The following is a 23,510-nucleotide window of genomic DNA, read 5'->3' on the forward strand; positions in this document are numbered from 1 at the left end:
TCTTAATTTTATTTTAATTAAATAAAAATAGCAAATACATACCTATACTTGTGCTCCCCGCGAATCACAACGAAACCGCGTCCATCGTATGAATTGAACTCAACGTCACCGTACTGGACCACTCGATCGCCACTATCGTAGCCCAAGGCGATTTTCTCACTATGTTCAGTCACGCCGATCACATTACCGTTCTCGTCGTATGCGTACTGCCAATTGTTCTCCGTGTCCGCTACTTCCAGCACATGACCGTCTGCGTTATACGTGATCTTTTCCATTCTGGACCACTCTTTCTTCTCCATCGACTCCTTTCCAATCGTGAGCTTCCTCATCTTGATGCGATTGCGATTATCGTATTCGAGCTCCATACGGAATACGTCGAACGATCGGATGTTCATTAGCACGGTCTTGACGCGTCCGTGCTCGTCATAGTCCGTAACCGTGAAGAACTGTTTGCTGCTGTCCTGCATAACCGATCTGTTGAAGAGATTTCTGTATATCCTGAGATCGCCGACGCCCTCCAGTACCCCGAGATTCTGGTTGTACTTGAGACGAAGTTGAGGTAGCTGTTTGCCGTTGATGTCGACCTCGATGCCGGATATTCGCGCGTTACCGTCGTACTGATAACGGTAATGAGCGTTATCCATGCCGCTCTTGCTGCCAAACTTGATCTTCTCGTCCTTCACGATACCGGCGTGATATTTGTATTCGATGCGCATCTCGAAGTTTGGCTCGTTGATGTCGATGCTGCGCACCAGACTGGTCGTTTCTTGATAGGTGTAATGTATCGAGGAAAGACCTAAGAAAAGAGATTCGCGTTATTTATATTAACAGATTGTGTCTCTAACGTCTTTGTTTTACAAATTATGCGTAAATAAACAATATTTATCTTTTAACCACAACTAGTAAAATTTAATTGAAAAATAAGGATGAAATAGATATTATTGTGACAAAATTATATTAGAAAGAGCCACTTACCGGCAAGTGTCGTTTCAAGTTTTCCAGCGTGATCGTAGACATAAGCGACCTTTCCGCTTTGATGGGGATATACCTTGGCGAGCATCTGACCGTCGTCGTTGTAAAGGATCTCATATGGATGTCTGTTCATCGGTGAATAGTACTGATACTTGTAAAATCCGAGAGAAGTTTGAAGAGAGAACGTATGGATGTGTCCTCTTGGTGTGGTCAACGACTGTAATGCTCCTGCTTCGTCATATTGAAGAAGATAATCGCTTCCACGCGGTGTGGTGACCTTCAGCGGTAGGATGCTGAACATATCTTTGAAAGCGTACACCATCGACGTGCCGTCGCTGTACTTGATTTCGAATAACCGGCCAGATCTGTCGAAGCCGTAGGTTTCGCTAATGTCACCCCACGTCCAGCTTGTCAATCTGCTAAATCGATCGTATTCCAATTCGACGCCGGCAAAGATACCGTTTCTCGGTCCCCACTTGACCGGTCTAGCCGTTCTGTCGTACGTGACATTCAACAGTTCCATCCGATCGTCCATGAACACGGCCACGGTGTTCGTCTCTCTATCGTATTCGAGAGACAACAGGATCTCACCGTTGACACGAAGCTTCCTGCCGACCTGGGCGATCGCCTTCGTGTTGCCACGATTCTTGTTCCCTTGGACCTTCCGGAGGAAGTATCGCCATTCGAAGCGATTAGCCAAATCCCCGGCAATCTCCGTTCTCTGTTTAGCTGGCACGGGATAGCTCTCACCCAGCAAAGGCTCGAGCTCTGCTAGAATCGAGTATGGCATCGAGTCGGTGCTAACCGTGTGAGCCCATGGCGTCACTCTTCCGACTGAACCATCTGCGAGAACTGTCGTTCTCTGTTCGGCCTCTCCGATCTTCGTAACGACGGATGATCCTTTAATGAGCATCGAGATAGGCTTCCTGTTGTTCTGTCCGACTTTCACTACGGCACCTTTCAGGCTGAGATCAAATGTCAAGCTGATTACCTTGCCCGTAGGAGTCACCGCGCTCGTCAGTCTACCAAACTCATCATAATTATAAACGTAACTACGTCCGGTACTGTCGAGCTTTGTTTTTAGTAAGCCCGTGGGTCCGTGATAGTCGAAAGTAACATTGTAATCATCGGGCGTGCTCAATTCCTGCAGCATTTTCATCCTGGACATTCTCAGTCTGCATTTTTGTCCCTTCGTGTTCTCGATCGAATTTACCTGACTACTGTAATCTCTGAGTAAGAAGACCTTGTTGCCAGCCGCGTCCGTCACCGTGCTAAGCTTACCGTTACTGGTGTTCACATTGTAGGTAAAGAGATATACGGTGTCGCCGGTCAAAATATTCTTCGTGGCAATATGTTGGCCGAATCGGTTGAACACATAGATCTCCTGTGTGTCGGGCGCATAGATTTCGTATTCGCGCGCGCCGCTCGCATCAGGAATGCTTGCCGTCACCGAGCGGATTCGATAATTAGCCTGGTCGCCGATGTGCACTACCCCATCGGGGGAAACTGCCACAGCGGAAATGGTGTTGAATTTAGAGGTGGATGCCAAATAATGATCTGCCTCGAAGCAGTCGCAGCCGCGCTCCAAACAATTGCACTTGGATTCGGCGCCGGCATACGGCGATATTTTTCCGTCAGTGCCGATCACGCGTACACGATTGATCCTCTGCGAATCGCTCTCGGCGATGTAGAGATCGCCCGATGGACCGAACGCGATACTCTGCGGCATCACGAGTGTGGCATGAGTCGCGAGTTCCGTGTCGAACGAGGCCGATGGCGAAGCGCAGTGAAGCGGACGACCAGCGACGACTTTGACGCGACCGTCCGGCGCTAGCTGAAGGACCATATGATCGTCAATCATGTGCAGTGAATTGTCCAGAGGATTGATCGCCAGCTCGGTTGGCCAACGGAGGTGGACTTCCTCGACGTTCAACGTGCCCTCGCAGGGTATGGGCTTCCAATGCGACTTGTGCATGTGATTGCCGATCACGGTGGTGATAATGCCGTCCCTGTCGACCATTCGGATGTTCGTGCCGTCAGCGAAGTATAGGACGTTGTCCGCAGAAACGGCAACCCCTTTGGGATAAGCGAGTTTAGCGTCTCGTGCGAGAGCGCCATCACCGCAATGAGCTTCATCGCCGGGAAGACAACGTTCCCCGGAGCCGACCACTGTCTCCCAGTTATGCTCGGGATCCGTGTAGTCGTTGGTATCACGAACGCGAATAATCTGATGAGATTCTGGATCCGATATGTAGAGAACGCCGTCCAGAGGACTCAGAGCAATGTGATAACGATATGATACTCTGGTTGCGCTAAAAAAATTAATTTAGAGTTAAATTAAATTTATGAAAAAAAAGAGTTATAAAAATTATTGTATAAACAGTATTAGTTACATACTTCAGTCTGACCACAGTTCTAACTGTTCCATCGACGAGGATCTTCCTGACTAGATTGAAATCACCGACGAAGATGGAGCCGTCTGCGGCAGTGGCGAGAGCAACGGGCGCTAAGAGACGCTGTTTCGAAGCTTGTCCGTCGCAGTCGTAGCAATCCAGCGGCCTTTGATGACCATCTCCCATCGTGGTGAGAATAACTCTCGGTTTGTGCTTGAGATAAATGTTCGAGCCATCTCCCTTTTGCAAAATACCCTCGTGGAAGTTATACCTATGATGAATGTCCAGATTCCAACCGCCGACTTCCGAAATAGACATGTCATGACCGCTCAACTTCGTCGTCTGTACGTCCCAGATGATGTCCTTGCAGTCACTGTACTCGTAACCGACCTTGACCATAGCGGTCGTCACCCCGTAAACGCGTTGACGATAAACGTTCAGGCGGTTCCAGGCGTAAGTGAACTTGATCACGGGATCGGCCTCGAAGATCTTCTCGAAGAGTATACCCTCGATCGTGATTCTCAAGTGTATCAGATTTAACGTCGGCGGGATGACTTCCGGCGTCAGCTGCAGTTGTATGGTGGAGAGGTAACCGGCCGCTCGGGAACTGTGATACACCAAATTCAGGCCTGTCCCGGGTATCTGCAAGCTTTCCTGTATGACCTGCGACTCCGCCAAGATAGCGCTCTTGTCCGGGCAGGCACCTTGGAATCCGTGCTTCCAGGTCGCCAGAACGACCGGCTTCATGAGATCGTAATCGTGAGCCGCGCACGCATGCGGAACGTGTATGGGTGGCTTCTCCTCGGCGGTGCTCATGATAATCTTGTCGATGATGACGACCTGTAGCGAAACAAATGATACCTTCATCATCTTGTCTTTAACCGTAAGATGAATATCAGGAGTTCCTGGTGACGCGCGATAAATTTATTACATCGTGAGAAATTCAGGCTCACCTCGTTCCAAGGCACGAAGACGATATGGCTCTGCGGCTTGAAGGGCGACCTGCCGAATTGTAAAGTTACGGCACCGCCGCCGTTCACCAGGAGATCGAACCAGCCGTCGTCTCTCGTGAGAGTGAAGCCTTCCAGCGGTGTGCTGGTGCTCACCCGCACCCCCATCAATCCCGTGCCAAGGTGCGTGACAACGCGACCACGTATGACTGCCGACCGGCTGTTAGACAACGACTGTGTTAATCGCAGGAGCGAGCGAGCGAGTATATAGTCTAAGATCATTTCTCTGTGTGCTTCGTCGTACACTACCAACAAAGCAATCGCTATTCTCTAGGCTAATCTCAATCTACTACGTTTTACTGTTCACACTTCTCGGATATCTCCTCTTCCGAGTGCATACCGACAAAAAAATACTGTCACTTGATAACGCTTAATAAGAGGTCTGACTTTCAATATTTCGTTAAGAAAAAAATAAGACTTGACTGGTAGATAAATAACGCGTGCCTTTTGTTTTTATGGATTCACAGATAATGAGCGTGATAAAAAGTGGGATATCTTCTTTTTACTGCTAATAGAAAATTAGGAACATCTTCTTTTTAATTATACGTTATAATGTGAGTTGTATCTATTAAAATAAAGCGATAAAGTAGGGGTGCAGAAAAGACCTCGGGTGTTTTGCTTCAGGCCCAAGTGCTTTAAGAATAGATCCTTAAGATTGATCCATAATTCGATATCTGTGATGGGAAGAATCGCTATAATTAAACGCAAAGTGCGCGTCTCACGCGATGTTTAAAAAGACAGGGGCAATCGAGGGTGAATTTGCATCGAAGGGTAATGTGCGTCCATTTATATATGTGACAGAATCCTTTCGCCGGTTAATAATTATCTCGATATCGGGCATTAATCGCCAATCGCGTATGCAGATATGTTGAATATTTAACGCGATGTACTTTCGTCAATTTTGCTTCTCAGTGCTAAAGAGGAACTACTCGACTCTTCGACCGTCCGCTGCACGAATAACGGCGAACGTGATCGGTGCATTTCTTCTCCTTTTTTGTCATTTCGATGTTTCGGAGAGATTTTCTCGAATCTCTCTGTCAGACTGTAGTTGCCTGTAGTTTATTAAATAAGCAATATAGTGTACGACAGTCGAACCTTCGTGCCTCTTTGGCACTGGAGCATAATAGTCGAGGACAAGTCACTACTTATATAAGTACAGTCAATATATATATTTATATATACACGAATAACACAAAGTCGGAAGCTCAACGTAAAAGGCACGAAACACAACGTAGGAATCAAAAGGTAACTGAACCATGCAACATGAGAATGTGTTCAACAATAACGGAGGACGAAGTGCGAGCTCGAACGATCGTGGAATGTGTTCCAACTGTCAAGATAGAGACTCTTAGATCGTGTATTTCGCTCATTTCCCGTAGTATCCTGCTGTTCCCCAAGTCAATGAGAGAACGTAGATATCACCAGCATTAGTGAGAGTAACGTTCTCTCCTGATGCTCGATGATTCTTGATATCTATGATAGATGTTGCACATCCAAGCTCTCTTATCATCTTGGGAGACGATTGATACTCTAAATGTGAAATACACGATCGAAGGAGACCTGCTGAAAATTCAATCAAATCGAGAGAGGTCAAGGCTTCTCAAGCGCAGTCGAACGCACACACGCACGGCTCGTCGCGATCGGGATGCAGGATGTATTTATGTACAGATACGTGAGAGATACCAAATGCACGAAAATATTATCAAACAGCAGCAGATTCTTTTATTACCGCTACGACGGATCTTATTACGGATCCTCGTTCATTTAGTCGAGCGTCTGGTTTTTCTTACCTTGTGTTGAAGTGATTCCAGAACATACTGACCGGGCAGCACGGATAAAACAGAGCCGAGTTAAAATGATGCGATTAAAGGCGAAAATAGGAGGAGGAGAAGGACGCGGGACCGAGGGCACGGGTCAGGAGAGAGAGAGAAAAAAAAGTATCAAAGGATTTCCAGAGGCAGGGGGATGAAAATATAGAAGAGTCTGAGGAAAACTTTCCGCTTTTACGAAGAATTTCGATACGTCGCGTCTCCGGATTACTAGAATTTGCCGGTCCCTTCCAATGGACCCGACGCGTCGGGGAGAAAAAACTGTCCGGTTATTGTATCCCCTTCCTACCCCCTTAGCCGGCATGATGAGCGAAAAGCTCGAGGCTTAAACATGGACTCACACATTCACGCAAGCTCCACTCGGACGGACATGAGAAAGAGAGAAAGAGAAAGTATCGAAAGAACAGGGGGGGGGGGGTTGGATTGATATACCGATAGATCGTAAGGGACTGTGATCGGAATAGACAGAGAAAGAGAATGAAAGAGAGAAAGAGAAATAGATTGATGGAGATGAGGGCCGGGGGGGGGAGGCTTAGTGCAGGGCACACGCTCGCGCACACGTACGTACAAAACATATGTAGAAAACTGTTGGGATGTGATTTCACACGGGTCACAACAACGCAGATATAATATATTGAAATCTATGTATATGCATCCTCGTGTCTGTACTGTTCGGTAATACATGTGTATTGAGAGAGAGATGTACAGGGGTATGCGTGTATCTTGTAATATGCGCGCAGAGGCAGCTAAAAGATTACCGGGTCCCTGCGAGAGAGAGCTGGGACCCTATTCTCTGTGTGCGCGCTTCTTCCCGCTTAGTTAAAAATAGAGATCGATCGGCTTTGCTCGACTAATCTTTCAACCGATTCGGTTCCCGGCTCGAGTCAAAGGGACCGTACATATATTCGTATTATTAATAACCTTTAGTCGTCCCGTCAAGCATGCAACTTTCTCGACCTTCGCGATTCACGCTTTACACAGGCTCACCCCCACCCCCCATGCACTTCCTTTGCCATACGGATCCTTTGCCTAATTTGAAATACATGTGACCTTAATTAACGATGTCGAGGCACTAATAGTTTCCGAGCTGTAAGCTGTTGAAAATCTGGGAAATCTTGGAAGCTTTAAGAATCAAATTAAATAATAAAATCTTATTTCCTCACTCGCGAGAATGTCTTCAGTGAATTTTACGTCAATCAAACTTTTATTTAAAATTTAATCGCCATAAAGAAATTCTTGAAAAGTAGCGCTCAATAAAATTAATTTTATATTGTTCAAGAAATCCATATGCAAAAGAAAATGTGGCGAACTTTGTGTGATACCTTGTGTAGCGTCAATGTGTTCCTATTTAATGCTGCCATTCTCTCGTGATCGCGCATGTGTTGAGATTCCTATTTCATTTTTTTACTCAGAGACACGCAGACTGTAGACGCAACATCGACATCGGGACGGACAATTTTCGCTAACGATTTCAACGCGCTGACGACGAGGATCATGACGACGACATTGGTCGCAAGGACGAGAGGGGAAAGTCCCGCGCGACGATAGACGGCGAACTTACCTCTCGTTGAAGGTCTCCTGACGAGCGTAGTTCTGCAGACTGCCCTCGTCGATTAGGAACTTCATTCTCTCGAAGAAGGATGCGGTGATGGCGGGCGGTTGTTTCCGTAGTAATATATCGATTGGCTTAGGAGCTGAAACGCACAGCTGGCTGCTGCGGCATATGTGATTGGAGCAACATTCCGGGTCGGCGCAATCAATGAGACCATCTAAAAGATACATTATTTTTCATTAAAGTCGCAAGAAAGAGATATACTTACTGATGACAGCTTCGGCCGGTTGCTTCATTTTGAACAATTATTCTAACTATAAATACTATTTAAACAAATACAAGAGTATCTAAAATTCCAATTTGCATATCTCTTTTAGCCGGTTTAGTTCATTTTTTCTATCGTTTAACTTTGAATTTAATTAGATTATATTTACGAAATATTATACAAGAATAATAATCAAGTTTCTCTTTTACGTATTAAATTAATGTAAGAAAAAATGAAACAATGTTTAAACGCTGTACCTTTATCGTTGTCTCGTCCGTCGTTACAATTCTGTTCTAGAAGCACGCTGCAATCCTTGCCGTCCCAGCCGTTATAGCACTGACACTCCCACTGCGCGTCGTTCGACACCCTGCACTGTCCGTGGCCGGAACAGGAATTCGGACAGCCCTCCATCGTGCAGTGTTTTCCGTTCCATCCGGTGACGCACAGACACGTGCCATTCTTGCATTGTCCGTGCTCGTTGCAGCGGGGATCGCATTGCTTCAGATTGCACAGCTCGCCGGACCAGCCTGGCAAGCAGTCGCAGGCGTTGTCTACGCAGTGCCCGTGAGGCCCGCAATCAAGATCGCACAGTTCTGAAACACGAAGCGAGAGGCTTAAAACGATTGTTCGAAGTGCATGGAATAATACGGAAGTATGTTAGTCCAAGCGGACACTCAGAAGCAAAGCGATGATCGTTCGACAAGTAAATAAAAAGAGAGGGGGGGGGGTCTAGAAAGGTGGACAGTTAATCGGGAGAGTTTCGTAAAAATTACTTCGTAAGTTCTGTCACCATCCAGAAACCTGGAAACATAGGAATCGTCAATTCACCGAAAGTAGAATCGATACTCTTAACCCAATTCCATATCGCGGTTACTTCGCTGATTTTAAATGTTACAGGTCGACATAGACATCTATCCAGTGTGCTAATTTCGACCAGCTTGCTAGCTCTTAAAATGAATTTATAAACGCATAAATGTCAAAAGATAAAATGAGTCGTTTTAAAATACCTGCAAAAAGACCAATTACCAAAAAAACCAATAAAAAGATACCATTTTTAAAGTATTGTAGAAAAAAAACTAGCGAAAACTGTCTTTTAATTTTTAATCCTTTCTCCCATATATTTAATTCTACTATACAATACAGCTAACTACTCTATTTTTAATCTTTATAAACTGAAAAATGACATATTCATATGTCAATTTTACTTCTTGTTCGATGTACAATATTCTGAAATATAATTATGTTCGCTCATTCATCCACTTACCTTTCGAGCAATCATCACCGGACCACATGGGCTCGCAGAGGCAGGTCTGGGTCTCCAGATCGAAATTCCCGTGACCGCTGCAGTCCGGCAGGCACTGCAGTGCCTCTTTATCCATTTGACTGCAGTCGGCTCCTTTCCAGCCCTTTTTACAGATGCACGTTCCCTCGGCGCAGAAACCGTGGCCCGAGCAAGTCGGATGTGGGCAGTCGACCTCTTCGCAGTACTTCCCCTTGTAGCCGCGTACACAGTTGCACTTGCCGTTGGTGCAATGCCCGTGACCGTTGCAGTCGGGCACTTCGCACTCGTCGTGTCGCAGGGAGCACTCTTTGCCCTTCCAGCCGGGATTGCATTGGCACTCGCCGTTTATGTACTCGCCTAAATCGAAACGACGGGATTATTTGTTGACGGGACGCGAACGAGAATTATTTATGCGCACAAAACTCGCAAATTTGATTTCGGACGGAGACTTTCAAGGATTAAAGCTCCCGATAAGACGCAATTGTCGCCGTAACTGATCGACATAGAAAATATTTGTATTTCAATTGATTGGATCCAAAAATTACAAGAGTGCATTAATGTACTTCTCTTGAAAAATAAGTTACTATATTTTATTCATAGTAAATAAACACAACTGCGTATCGCTTCGCGAGTGCACTGAGGGAGAAACTGGTGTACCAAGCACCCAGGAAATTAACATGTATCGCGAGTATTTGCAAAAGTGCAAAACTGAAACGAGTGAAACGTAATCGGCTTTGATTTCTATTTAAAAGAAATCAATAAACGAAGCCGCGCGGAACTTGGTTTTTTTAATCGGTTAAAAAACCTACCAATCGTTATTTCTTTCTATTTCAATAGGATTTTAATCAAACCCGTAACCAATAACCGATTTTTGAAGTTTATTAAAATTCCAATACGGATTTCAATTTAATGTTATTTTAATCAAACGGTTGAATCTCCTATTATCAGATTTCTCAATATTTTTATAGTAATAATTTTATATAATAATACATATGCATGCGGATATATATAGTACTTATATAAAAAAATATAACAAAAATATATCAAAATAAATATAAATTATTGTAAAACCGATATTTACACGATTAATGTCCATTTCGACCAATACCGATTAGCTTTAATCTCGGCTTAACTTACTTTTTATCCTTTTCTAATTTTAAGAATTAGAAAAAGATAAAAAGTAAATTAAACCGAGATTGAAGTTAATCCTTTTGGTAGAAATGGACATAAAACAAACAAAAGGCGATTAACGATTAACTTTTACCCGGGAATATTTTTTTTTACCAGGTAAGACAAGCTCACCTCTTTGACTGCAAAGAACGGGACAGACACTCTCGCTGCAGTCTTCGCCACCGAAACCAGGATTGCACTGGCAATGACCGAGAAGACACTCGCCCTTGCCGCTACAACCGTTTGGGCAGTTATGCGTCATATCCTCGGCGATTACGGCGATGAACGAGACTTCATGAGGATCTCCGTCGTCGTTATAAAGCGAAAGGAACCAATGTCCCGGCTCCATATACTGGGTTACCTCCTTCTTAATCGAAGGCTGTGAAAGTCATCGGAAATTGGAATTAAACTGTCACCATTTGATCATGTATACATGCGTATTCGTCGTCGAGCGGGAGAATAAAAAAAGGGAAAAAAAAGACATTCTCTAGCCGAGATTATCGGCATATTACGCGAGAAAGTGAAATAAAAATGGGGTAGCGGCACATACAATAACACTAACATGGGACGCCCTGGTGGTCCGAGCCTTGAAGCCGCTGAGAACTTCCAGTAGATCGTACTGCGTGTGCGTGGGCAGCGCGTTTCTCCTCGCGTACACGCCGATGCTCGCACCACGCGGGATGTTGTAGTCGAAGCGAACGTAGGCGGCCTCCGATTGGTAAAACTGCATGTTCCAGTAGCCGTACGGCGGTATCTCCTTGCTGAGCTTCTGTCCTAAACCGACCTGAGCGAAGGTCGTTCCGTCAGGCGGGAAGGACCTCGCCGGGAAGGTTCGCGCACCTACGGACGGAAGTCGCAATCAGAAGCACGTACACGACTGAGGAAGCTCGAGTTTCCGTTGGATAATGTAAGTCGAGATCGTCATTAGTAATTTTAGTATAATTAATTGCGTAATCCAACTACCAAAAAGTGACTGTCTAGACTGCAACTTGTACCGAACAGCTGGCTTTAAAAGGAAAAGAGCAAAATTGGCATTAAGTTACACAGCATCGAGATTACATTATCCGACAGACGTAAGAATTCACTCTTGAAATATTCCCAAGTCTAGGCATGGATGCTTATGCATGTTGGTTTCGTGAGCGTTATATCTTTTCTTTTATACATTTCATTTTTAAACGGATCGATTAATTTTAGTATCAGTTATTTCACAATTAATGGAACCGCGATGAAAATTATTTTTCTTTTGAAAATAATACGCATTTTTGTGCATCAACAATAACTGTTACAACCGCCAACAATTAATTCGGGACATTCCGTGCAGGAATTGATTAAGGAATTCGTACTGGTGACTTAAAACTACATCACCGTTATAATCTACGTAAATTACACTACCCACTACCACAAAACACATTACAATGACTACAACAGTACAGGCAAATCAGCGTAAACTCGCTTTTGACCAGTCCACGAGTGAAACGACAAGCGAAGAATTGAGCATCAGCATCAGCGAAGACGGAAAACACAGAAAGTAGAAGTATCAGAATAGAAGAGAACAGAAGAGAAGTGATTCAGGAATAAAAGATCAAAGAAAGAGAGAAAACGGGGCCTCACCTTCGAGAATCAGTATAGTGGGCTCTGGGGGTAGCGGAGTGCTCCCAGAGCAAGGCCACGCATCAGTGCTTACTTCCGGCTCGTAAGTCGACGCGGAAGTCTCGTTGATTGACTCGCCACTCACCGCGGTGTCGTCTGTCGACGAAGGATAATAGTCTTCGGTGGTGGAGGTCGCGTCAGGCCTTACCGAATCTTTCACGGATGACTCTCCGTCCCTCTTATCCGTCAGTCTCTCCCCCGGCTCCTCGGGGGAATTCTCGGCTAACAGAGTGGAGTTAATGCTCTCGAGCTGCTCCTGCTCGAGGTCGTCGTCGATCGCTGAAAAGTTGTCCCACTCGTCAGAGGATGAGCCCATGCAGGGGCAGGAGCACTCGCACTCGCCGCCGGCCCAGATCGGCGCCGGTGGCGAGGCAGGTGGCTGCGGCGGTGGCGGTAATCGCGTATCGATCGCGTCAATCGATTCTTCGTCGTTAGCTGGGATTTTTTTCATGCTTGCTGCGGATGGCTCCGATAGCCGCTCGGCCGTGCGCACCTGCACCTGATCGACGCTATTCCCGGATGGATGGCTAATCGCGCCGCTTTCCGTCGGCACCGACACCGACAGGACGTACAGCGGCCTCGAGGAAACGGCGGACGAGTCCTCGGTGGCGATCGTTACGTTTATAAGCACTCGATGCGATGACGATGAGAATGAGGACGATGAAGACGACGAGGACAACGGCTGCGAATGACCGTCGCGGTATACAGGTACCTCTACGATCTGCACGCGTTGGGTCATCGGATGGACGGACCAAGGGGACCCGGGTGATGCGTTGCCCGATGAATCATGCACCGTTTCATGCAGGGGAGCTTTCATGTCCGCTGGAGGGGAGTTATAATTAGTCTTAATCGATGGGGAATTTTCAACGGATTCTTCAGCATCGATGGACGCCTCGTGGAACTGTTCTTTAAACTTCCGAAGAAACTCTTCGTCGCTCTTTTCTCTCACGACGATCTGTGGATCGTTTTTATTCCGATCCTGTCGAAGAGCGGCGTTCATCTTTACATCGTTGTTGAGACTCACGGATTCGGATGATTTAACAGGGCGTTCCGCTTTTGCGGTTTCAACGGGTTGTTTCTTGTGATGAAGGTTGACGATCTCCACCTCGTCCTGCCCGTAGCTGTAAATCGGCACAGGATAGTCTCGTTGCAGTTCCTCAGATTGCTCGGAAGTTCTAGTTATATTGGATGAGGTCTCGGATTCGGAAGAGGTAAATTCTCTGGAGAGCTCCCGCGTTTCTTTTACGATGCTGGATGTCTGGGATTCTACCGATTTCGCGGTCATATTTATCGTCTTTGAGATACCGTCGCTTTTTGCAGAAGTGACCAACCTCTCATTTTCGTCCGAGCTAATTTTTTCCTCAGACACGTCTTCGCGATCTTCGGCAACCTCGATTACGTCTTCCACAGGTTCCTCGACGTTCTCATCCTTATTCGGTAGAGCATTAAGCGCCGTTTCATTATCTACGCTCATACTAGGCGAAACTGTGATAGCATCTACTTCTTTCTGATCCATTTCTACGGGAACTAATTTTTCGCTTGAATTACTTACGTCCGATTGTTGGCTCTCCGTTAGTTCCTTCGAGTGTATTTCTGTTACGGTCGTTGGCTCTACAGTGCCATCGTCTATATTATCACTGTAATCGACGGGGAAAACGTTACTGCCATTTTCTGCAATTCCGCCGACTACTTGGCCGTAGTCGGTGCTATCTGCGCCAAGTTTCGCGGACTCCGCGCCGGATGCAGGCGTCGTAGCCCCGGTGCCGCCGGTGCTGCTTTCGGCAATGTCCGAACTTTCGGACGTGCCGGCGTTATCGGTATCGCGGACGAAATCCGCGGAGTCATCGCGGCTGAGTTTCGCCATCGGGACTTCCGAGGCGGCGTGCACCTCTTGATGCCGCGTCTCGGCGACGACGTCGATACCGTCGACGGCCGGGAACTTCGGGGTGCGTCTCGAGGAAGTGTCTTGCGACGGTGATCGCGGGGTCGTGCCGGACGTCTCGTTACGGGGCGATTGGCGAACGAAAGTTAACGCGAGAGAATTGCCAGAGCCGACAGAGACAGAGGACGAAGAGGCGAGATGATCGACAGCGACAGTGGTATGAGTCGAACGATCGTACGAGTAGTTAGTAGCGGTAGAAGAGACATTCACGACAAGCTGTACCGTCCGCGAGGAAGCGGTTGATCCCGGTGACTCCGGCGGCGCGTCCTCGGCGTCCACGGCAGCTGCTTCGCTCGAGCGGTCGATGGCTCCTCTCACCGGATTCCGACCGTCCGCATGCTCCGGATCATGCACAACCTTACCAGGAGACTCCTCCTCATGCAACGGGACTGACCGCTGCCCGGACCCCGAGGTCTCCGCCTCGGCGAGAGCGGCCGGGGTCAAGGGCAGCTCCTCGGGGTCACGAGGGGGTGGTGGCGCGACAGTTTGGTGCAACGCATGCTCGTTAAACGTGTCCCTACGTTTGCGGCTGTATACGACAACACCATCTAGCAACATGCTATCCGACGTGCTAATACTACCTCCTGACGACGACTGCTGCCGCGTCCTGCCGCTCGACTGCGACGACGTCGACGTGGACGATGTGGACGTCTTGTTCGTCTCGCCCGAAGACGGCTTGGCGTCGGTGTTCTCGCCCACCAGGACCGTGCACGCCTTCGTGCCTTGGTACGACCAGTTCACTAAATTCGACGCTTAATAAGGGATCAATTAGGATTGGATGTAGTGTTAGTTTATCAAACATTACGCTACGTTATTTTTCACGTTACTCCATATACCGCTTCAAGATTAAATTTCACCCGCGAAAATTAAAAAATAATCTAAAATACATCTGATAGATAACGACGCGTTCAAGAAACTTTTGCTTTTTAGAAACGTCTCGCAGATATCCGTTGTTTAAGAGCAACGTGTTCAAACAGAGCTGTTAAATCTCTACTCAAGATTACGCGCGCTCGATGTAAAAGACAGATATTTCGTAGAGCAAAGAAAGATCGCTCGGAATGCAATATGCGAATAATTACCTGCGACGTAGGTTAATGCCGCGGTCAAGCAGAGCGAGAGCATAATTACTACTATGGCAATTAGTTTCCAGCTGCACCAATCGATTCCCTTGCGGAAATGACAGCGGATGCTTTGTCTCCTCATCGGGATCATCGACGGGGCGTGCCCGTAAGGTAAAGGTACTCTGAAAACCGATGAAGGTCGATTTGTAGCCAGCCGCATGTAAATTCCCGCCACGACGCGACGGTAGCGGATCCCGCTGAACACGCGCATTATCCCCCCCCCCTCTCCCTCCGCTCATTAGCGGTCAGAGATTAATCTTTATCCCCCCGCCGTTTTATCCGAAAAGTTAGATAGCCGTCCGTACCCGAACCCGCCGTTACACGGCGTAATTTCTCGATGCGCCGCCATTGTAATTAGAGAAACACCGCCGTGGAATTCGGCACCTCGGTACAATTTTCAGGCACGTTCTCTCGACCGAACTCTCGGAGTTTCGGTACAGCGTGGAGTTTCGTCTCTCTTTCTCCCGCTCTCTCCCTCGTGACGTTCGAGAAACTCGTAATGTATTCTCGCTCGTTACATACCTCCGTGGAAAAGCGGCAGCCCTCGAGTGTGTTTGTATTGAACGTTGCCGCCGCCGCCGTCGCCGCCGCGTCGTGCCGCCGTTTCCAAGTAACTCACAAATGTCTAACCAAAATATTTAAACGCAACCGTCGGATTCTGAAGCGCGAGCGGGAAAGCGCGTTTGCTTTCGTTGCACCGCGTGATAATGAAAAAAACGAGAACCAAGCGGCGTCTACCAGGGCGTCCTCTCTCCCGCTTGTTGATTCTACGCGGATTGGACGCGCATTTTTTTTCTATCGCGCAAACCAAATAAAAGCGGACGATTTGGAGTTTCCCCGAGTGAAACTTCCGGCCTCTGAATTCCCCATTTTGCAGCCCCCGAATGTCGAAATGTTTAACCGAATGTTTGACTTATTCGTTACAAAGTTCCAATATTGAAATATCCTACGTTTTTGAACGTTAAGCCCTTCGCTTTTATCACATTTACATTTTCAGGATATTCCGTTTTGTTTTGATTTTTAATAAATATAAGTGAAATATTAATTTTATGCGAATAAAAAAGAATATTGGATCATGCCGTTTCTCGTAATTTTACTATTTCCGTAGAACGTCAAAAAATTTCAGGATGTACAAATTAATGCAAGTACAAACGAATCACATTGCGCACTCGCCGGATCGGCCGAGAATTAGCATTGGCTATTATCAAATTAGTTTTCTCATTTCGTATTACTTCAATATCGTTCTATTCAATCTCTTAAAAATGACTCGCTCAACTTTCGAGCCGGGGCGTTAATGCCATTTAGCAAATTTGCATACCGTAAAAGCGGAGAAACTCGAATCTCCGTTCGCTCCCAGGGTGGCGCGTTATCAAATTCCATTCTCCTCTCTCTCTCTCTCTCTCTCTCTCCCCGCGGCCGAAGGAAGTTCGTTTACCGGCTTCGTAAACACGATGTGAAATCTCTCTCGCGGTAGCAGCCGTTTTGCAAGTTTTCGACGGCGCGCTCTTCTCTGTGGATCTGCGGCGAATGGCGAATGGTCCTTATAAGAACCGTAAGAACCCGTAACCGTAAGACCGACGATTTTCCACGGGCGGACGTCACGAGCGTAGGCGAGAGACGCACGCTTTCTTGAGGTACGACAATCCACGCTCAAACATTGACTCATTGTGCCGCGAGTCGACTGCATGAATGGATGATTCATGAGGATCTCTCGAGTGGCACGAAGAAAGAAGCGGCGGAACAGAAGTCGGCCCGCGCGGCCCTGTATTCGTTTAGCCTCGATCATGTGTCGGTTTTCGGAACACGAATTTTCTCGGCTCGGTACCACGACGACGACGGTCCAATTCATTCACCATCGAGGACACCTCGCCGCCACGGCGGGGGGAGGGAAAAAGTATTGTGCGAGTGCGGTAAACGGTCTTACCTGTCCATGTTGTTCTGCAGCTCCACCTTTATTGGACTGTTCCCCGTGGACTGATTCTTGTTGTTGTATTCATTCTTCGGTATCTCTGCAAAAGAGAAGAGAAAACAGAGAATGAAGACAGTTTGTTATATTCGCGTCTGACAGATCGGCGAAATTTCTCGTGGGAAACAACGTGGGCGCCCCGTCAAGGTTTTTCCCCCGCCCGGCCCGTCCAAAATGTAAATGCAATTCAGCGCGATGTAGTTTACATTTTACGTAATGCATACGAAATCGTATTATACAGGAAGCGTCATAATATACGCGGAAAATTGGCGGTAAGATAGCTTTTTCGACGAGCTCGCGCACACTTGGCGCACCGAGAGGGGCATTATTCCTCAATTTTTAAAGTTGCGCGCACGGGATTAGCCGCTGCTCTATCAAGTTAACTGATTTACCGAGGTAAATGATATCGTTAGAGCCGCTAATAGACAGCACGTATTACGTTTTGACGTGGGATCTCTATCGGTTTTGACGGGGCTAAAAATGACCGCCGTCAATCCGTCGTCGGGATAATCACGCCCCTCGCTTACGTTTACCCTCGCGCCGGCCATTTCCGATTACGCGCGGAACGTGTAATTAGGAGCGCTCGAGCGCGGAGGCTGGTGAGCGCGCGAGGCGTGGCCGACCGTTAAATAAATTACGACAGCGTGTCGATTCTTCATTTTCAACGGCGCGGCGCGGCGCGGCGAGGCTTTTCCCCGGTGAACGACCAGACGCGATTCTTTGTGATGCCAGACGCGAACGTCTTTCCACTCGCGCGCGTTTCCCCACACGCGTGAGGCGGTCGCGGGGACCGCTGTTGAATCGATAAGTATATGATTCATCGCGGTTTCGACTTGAATTTCAAGCAACCGCGCGAAGGGAAGCCTGCGTATGCGTTCTCGAGTCTTAGAAAACCGTCGAGGGTTTTGTGTGAAGACGAGGAGAAATCGTAGGAAAAAAAGGGGCTTCTATTCAAAAAGAGACTAATTTGGTAGTATAATAATGCATTGGAAATCGTGACTTTTTTCTTTTGTCATCTTTCAAGATCTCCGGAAGGTATGATCTCGGAAATCGAGGCGGTACATCCTGTATACGCGATTCCGCATATTTGACGGACGATGGTGAACGTCGTGATGACTGGATGATTAGTGGTGGATGGCGGTGGTCTGAGGGATCACACTCTCGCAACAATATGCACGAGTGGTATTAACGCGTTAATCCTCAACCGAGGGAACCTCGAGCACACAAGTTTCGGGCATGGAATAGCGGAGTAACACGAATTCTATTACGTCTCTCGCGATACCCTACTGAAATATTAGAGTTAATATTAGCCGCGATAAAATAGCTCGTTCGCAAAACGCGCACTTTTACATTCATTTGCGGTTAAAATAATAATAATAATAAAAAAAAGTACAACATTCATAGTCAGCGGAAAATATCGCGGGAAAAAATCAGAATTACATATTTAAATCCAGGTATAATAACTAATAAAATAGAAATAAGCACGTTGAAATGTATTTACATTTGAAACAAGCTGTGAATTAATTTTGGAAGTTTAACTCGAGTACTTCTCTCTCTTTCTCTCTCTCGGTCTCTCCGCGCGTCGAGATACGGTCGCGCGTGGTAGCGCGGTGCGCATTTAAAACGCAGTGCTCCAGCGTTTTGAATATTAATGAGCCACTTTACACGTTTACGCGCGCAAGCGGCATTCGAGTTCGAGCTTTGTTGTTCTTGACACTTAGCCCGTCTCGAGCCCGCTTCACGAAACCCCTTTTTCGAAACACGCTCGATACGAGGAGCGAGCGAGGCAGAGTTTGGTTGCTTCAGCGCCCCTTCGTCTTCTTACGGAAAGCTCGCCCAACTCTAATGTTCCCCCGCACCTTTAGGCATACCTTGGCGAAACGGTAAAACGCGGGCGTGGGAAGAGAAGAGGGCCCCAGAGCCGAAGCTGCTGACCCCACCACCGCTAATTGTAGGTGTTGGCGCTCCGGCCCCGAAATCCGGTGATTATGCCATTTAGGCAGATATCGGTGATTACGGTGATTTTCGGGGATACTCCGGCTCTACCCGGAGGGTGTCTTTCTCGTTTTTATTTTCCTCCGGGGTGCTTAGGCGCACGAGACGGCGACCCCCATCGCCCGGAATCGAATTAAAGGGGAATGTCTGCTAATCAGCGGTTCGCTGGCGAGAATCCATTCTAATTGGCGACCCGCCAGGTGATTTACCGCCGATGATGCGCTCGCGAGAGGCATCCTTACGCGAAGAATAGCTTTGACGAAGGGTTGAACGTGAGTACGCATCGAATTGGAGCCGTGTTGGCCGTGTCAAATCATTTAAAGGACCAGAATCCCGGTTGCGCGATAATATTGAACTATATACTTCAAGTCGAGAGCTGCGAGATAATTTTTCTCGAACGAAAAATATACGAAAAAAATTTAGCAAAAATATCTAGTATTAGAGACAGCAAAATGTAAATATTTTGCAAAAAAGTTTTATAAGTATTTTCACGAATTAAAATGCTTCTCTTTCATTACGTACCGTTGCAATTTGCAATCATAAGAAATCCCGCAGTAAACTTTTAAACACAGAGGAGATCAATTTATTAGGTGCACACAAGTATTGTCCAGGTAAGACAGTCCAGGTAACGTAATCCTTTTGGCACATAAATATGTTTCTCACTTTACACACCAATCACGCAGCTCATAATTATAACAGAAAAACGAGTTTAGAGGTTACTTTAGGTAGACTCGAACGAAAAAAAAAAAAAAACGAGAGCAAATTCACTGCGTGAGCAAGTGACTCTTAGGAAGGAAGATCTCGACTGTGGACTTAAGCATTATGCAGACGACCATAAGCGTCAGGCGGTGTCATAACCGGGCAGTCAATAAGACGAAGGATCGTAAGGCTCGTAAATCACCGTTCGACCTATCCCACGGATTTTAGAGAGAAACCTTTGAAGCGAGCCACGTTTGCTTTAGAAAAACATCAGGGTGCACAGAGACGCATCGGTGGAAAAGTCAACCCCGCCGCTCGACCATGGAATTTGAAAAATCTTTACGACGAGCCGAACAAGAGAAAGGAGCGTGTCACCGGGTGCCCGAGTATTTGTGCCGGACACTTCCCGAGTCGCCGAGTGGACCGGGGGAGACTTTATACGTAGAAAAGCTTAGGTTTCGCCGTTGTTTTCTCTGTAGTCGATACCACGCGTCGGTGGAGTACCTCGGAAAAATGTCGCCGCAAGGCGCCCTTTTCTTTCCACGAGTACGCTCGGTGGCGTGGGTATGGCAAAGGACAAGTGAAACCGTCAAGGGATTTGTCCTTCGCCGTCGCTCAGGGTTCGTGTTTCGCCCATTGTTCTCCATATGGATATATATCGCTCATTTATCTTCGTGCAATTTCTAAAAAGTCAAGTTAAATTTTAACTATAATATCGCGGCCGATATTACCTATATTAAAATAATTGGCTCAAACAATAATTTGATCAAACGACTCGCGACGTCACAATTCCAATGTTCGCGATCTCTGTTGCTTTTTTTATTACTTCCTCTCGTATAGTTACTGCTATCTACTTGTGCTGAGCATTTGTAACATCTCTTTTTTATTCTGTTGAAAAGTTGTATACCACCGGTATACAATGTTATTTCATGTTACGATCCTTTAAATTAGATTTGTAATTAATTTGCCTATGCGGGCGTAAGTTTGAAGAACTCGCGAAAGACTAAGTTGGCAAGCCGACTCGTACCAATTCGCTATCCGCGCAGACCAATCTGCGGCGACTAAATTTTGAGAATCGTTCGGCTTGTTAGAGTCAAGTTAGTCTCGAGGCTACTCCAACAAGTCTCGACTTTTATTTCGAACTTTTATTTCACGAGAAACCGCGTTTTCTCACGCGCAACACGCGCATCGCCGGCGTTATCACGTGCCTTGCTTTCCCAAGATAAAGCGGAGGGATATCTCTGGAATCCTTCAGCAAACAGACGAAGGCGTATACGAAAAGTTTGTTGAAAAAAAAGGAAAAATTTCGGGTAACGTAACGCGACTTTCAAGTCAAGTCTTTAAAAAAACCTGGGGACGATAAGATGCGCCGAGTACAAAAAAAAAAGTTAAAAAATTATCGACACTCCTCCTTTCGGCTGATCTTCTCATTGGTTACCACTGATTACGATGTATACCCTCGTCAAAGATGTCACCCGCCGTCGTCCTTTGCTAAGCCTTCTTTCGACGGCTTGGCGCAAACATTGCCGACATTATCGGGGGGGACACACCCCACCGGGACCACAACAGGATACTTGTGCTCGCGCGAAGGCGCGTTTTTCTCCCTAACAAATATTTATCCGTATTGATATATGTATATTTGTTTGTTAATCACGTGATACTATTAAAAGCATTGGAGTTTCATATTTGTATCCTCGCGGAGATAAATCGATGCTTTAGAGAGATACGGGAGAACGAGGACAGCTACGGAAATAGTCTCTTTCATTTCGTGACGCGACTACCTGACCAGATGTGTGTGTAGGTATGTGAGTGAGCGAATGTATATGAGAAAGAGAGAGAAGGAGGGAGAGAGAAAAAGAAAAACAAATTCTCGGGCCAATATTCCTTAATTAAGATAATGGTGATCGCGAATCTTTTGACGGAGATGAAAGGGAAAATGTACGGAGTATTATTAAAACTATCATCTATAGATTCTTTGACCAATCTTGTACAATGGATAATTTTCCTAACAAAGATACAAAGATCGATAATTCTCGAGCTATATAGACACATCAAGACAAACAATTAAGAATAAGAAAGGTTCGAGCAATTCATTTTTTAACAAATGACATAACTTTACTTCTCTAAATATTTTGTATTTAATATTTTTTAAAATTGTGAAAATGCTATTGGAATTTCCGTTTCGTGTAGAACGAATCGATTTTAAATTGGCCAAAGGTACTCGTAGACGAAGGAAAAGGGGAAAGCCGTTTCCCACGTCACTGTATGACTGCTCGCTCATTCCTTCTCTCTACTAAATCAGACTTAACGATCCCTGCCTGCGAACTCACTTGGTATATTGTAGAAGTTACCGGATGGGGTGCGTACGAGACAGGATGGCTCGAGATCGGGATCGCGTTCGTGATCGCTCGCTGCGTGACTTCCTGGCAGTCTTCCGTTGAGCCGGCTCATTGCGGGGTTACGGGGTGGCACATCAGGCGGGCCCCGTGGTGCCGAACTGTCCAACAAACACCCTGCAACAACAAAAGAAAAGGCACGCTCAGTCTGGAGATACTGGACACCCTTTAACATCTTTCTTAATTGCGCGGTATCGGGGAACAGAGTTATAAATTTCGAGGTCCAGAGATAAAAATGTCAAAAAAAAGAATCTTTTAAGAAACCCTTTGCCCGTGAAATTTCCCTTTTGAAAAGGCAGGCTTTTTCTGCCTTTGTATTTCGTCCTTGGTCGCTGATGTAATAAAAATAAAAATCAACCCTTGCAAATTGCTACGAGAAGGAAGATTGCAGGAGGCGAAAAGAATTATCTTCAATAAATGGCTACTGAAAATACGAGACATTCTTAAAAAATTACCTGTCTCGGAATAAAGTTAGTTCTGACGGTTGGTAAGAAAAACGGCGGGTCGACACGACGCGAGGATTCGCCTAGGATCTAGGGCGGCTGGCGGTCTCGAGGCTAATAATGCTTGCACCGAGTAATCCAGGGCAGATGGCCCCGGCCCCGGTTTTCATCTGGCGAAGGGTTGAGCCGATCTCACAGATTAGGCACAGTTCACACGCGACGCGCCAACACCGCGACTATCGGGGGTGGATGGCAAGATGGAACACCGCTAACCCTATCCGCGAGAGATCTAGGATTTTTTAAGCCAAGATTTTTTTAAAGCCAAAGCCCCGGCAAAAGCTCGCTTTCGAGCATTGACGCAAACGCGAGGCAGCGGTGCGGATTTGCGGAGTGTCGCGGATTAAAAAGATCGTTGGGAGATATTAAAAATGGACAGCCACGATTCCTGATGCGATTCCTTGATTCGCGATGTGAGAGACCGTCACATTATTTATTTCGATATTTTCTACGAAAGCGTTATAGCAGATTATAGTTAGACGCGTACTGTAATATTCAGCGGGCTTTATGCACACCGGAGGTAAACGCAAGCAGTTGCGAAGTTAAATTTCGGTCGGATAGTTTAAGCAGCGCCGTATGTACTCGCGTTTGCGTTAGAGAAATTTACTTGCGGTTTACTTTGTTCCAATATGCGATATTTCTCTAAAATATCACCTTATTTTATCGTTAGGTATTCTTCGTTAATATATTTCGAGAACAATTTAAATCTCCAGTTTTAATTTCTGACGTGTGACCGTGTACCAGTCCGATCGCTGTCATTCGAAAATA

The 23,510-nt window shown here is 46.4% G+C and overlaps 1 protein-coding gene across 13 annotated transcripts in view; it reads right to left on the reverse strand.

Moving 5' to 3' along the window:
• The window catches only part of Ten-m (teneurin transmembrane protein Ten-m), a 515,153-nt gene that overhangs the window by 8,669 nt on the left and 482,974 nt on the right, over positions 1–23,510 (reverse strand). For 4 of the 13 annotated variants that reach the window (XM_071707970.1, XM_071707971.1, XM_071707977.1 and 1 more), the window contains 14 exons: positions 22,177–22,359; positions 17,111–17,195; positions 15,145–15,308; positions 12,085–14,817; positions 11,024–11,313; positions 10,606–10,852; positions 9,286–9,660; positions 8,279–8,614; positions 7,766–7,973; positions 6,166–6,192; positions 4,319–4,535; positions 3,370–4,205; positions 976–3,284; positions 43–796 (listed from right to left, as the gene is read on the reverse strand). In XM_071707970.1, the coding sequence (XP_071564071.1) occupies positions 43–796; positions 976–3,284; positions 3,370–4,205; positions 4,319–4,535; positions 6,166–6,192; positions 7,766–7,973; positions 8,279–8,614; positions 9,286–9,660; positions 10,606–10,852; positions 11,024–11,313; positions 12,085–14,817; positions 15,145–15,308; positions 17,111–17,195; positions 22,177–22,359 (8,764 nt within the window). The remainder of the gene's footprint in view (positions 1–42; positions 797–975; positions 3,285–3,369; positions 4,206–4,318; positions 4,536–6,165; positions 6,193–7,765; positions 7,974–8,278; positions 8,615–9,285; positions 9,661–10,605; positions 10,853–11,023; positions 11,314–12,084; positions 14,818–15,144; positions 15,309–17,110; positions 17,196–22,176; positions 22,360–23,510) is intronic. The other 9 variants (XM_071707979.1, XM_071707972.1, XM_071707973.1 and 6 more) reach the window with 9 other exon arrangements.

The sequence above is a fragment of the Temnothorax nylanderi genome, unplaced genomic scaffold (assembly GCF_030848795.1).
Source record: "Temnothorax nylanderi isolate EJ_2023f unplaced genomic scaffold, tnyl_v1.0 TNYL_tig0063_pilon, whole genome shotgun sequence".
Classification (NCBI taxonomy): domain Eukaryota; kingdom Metazoa; phylum Arthropoda; class Insecta; order Hymenoptera; family Formicidae; genus Temnothorax; species Temnothorax nylanderi.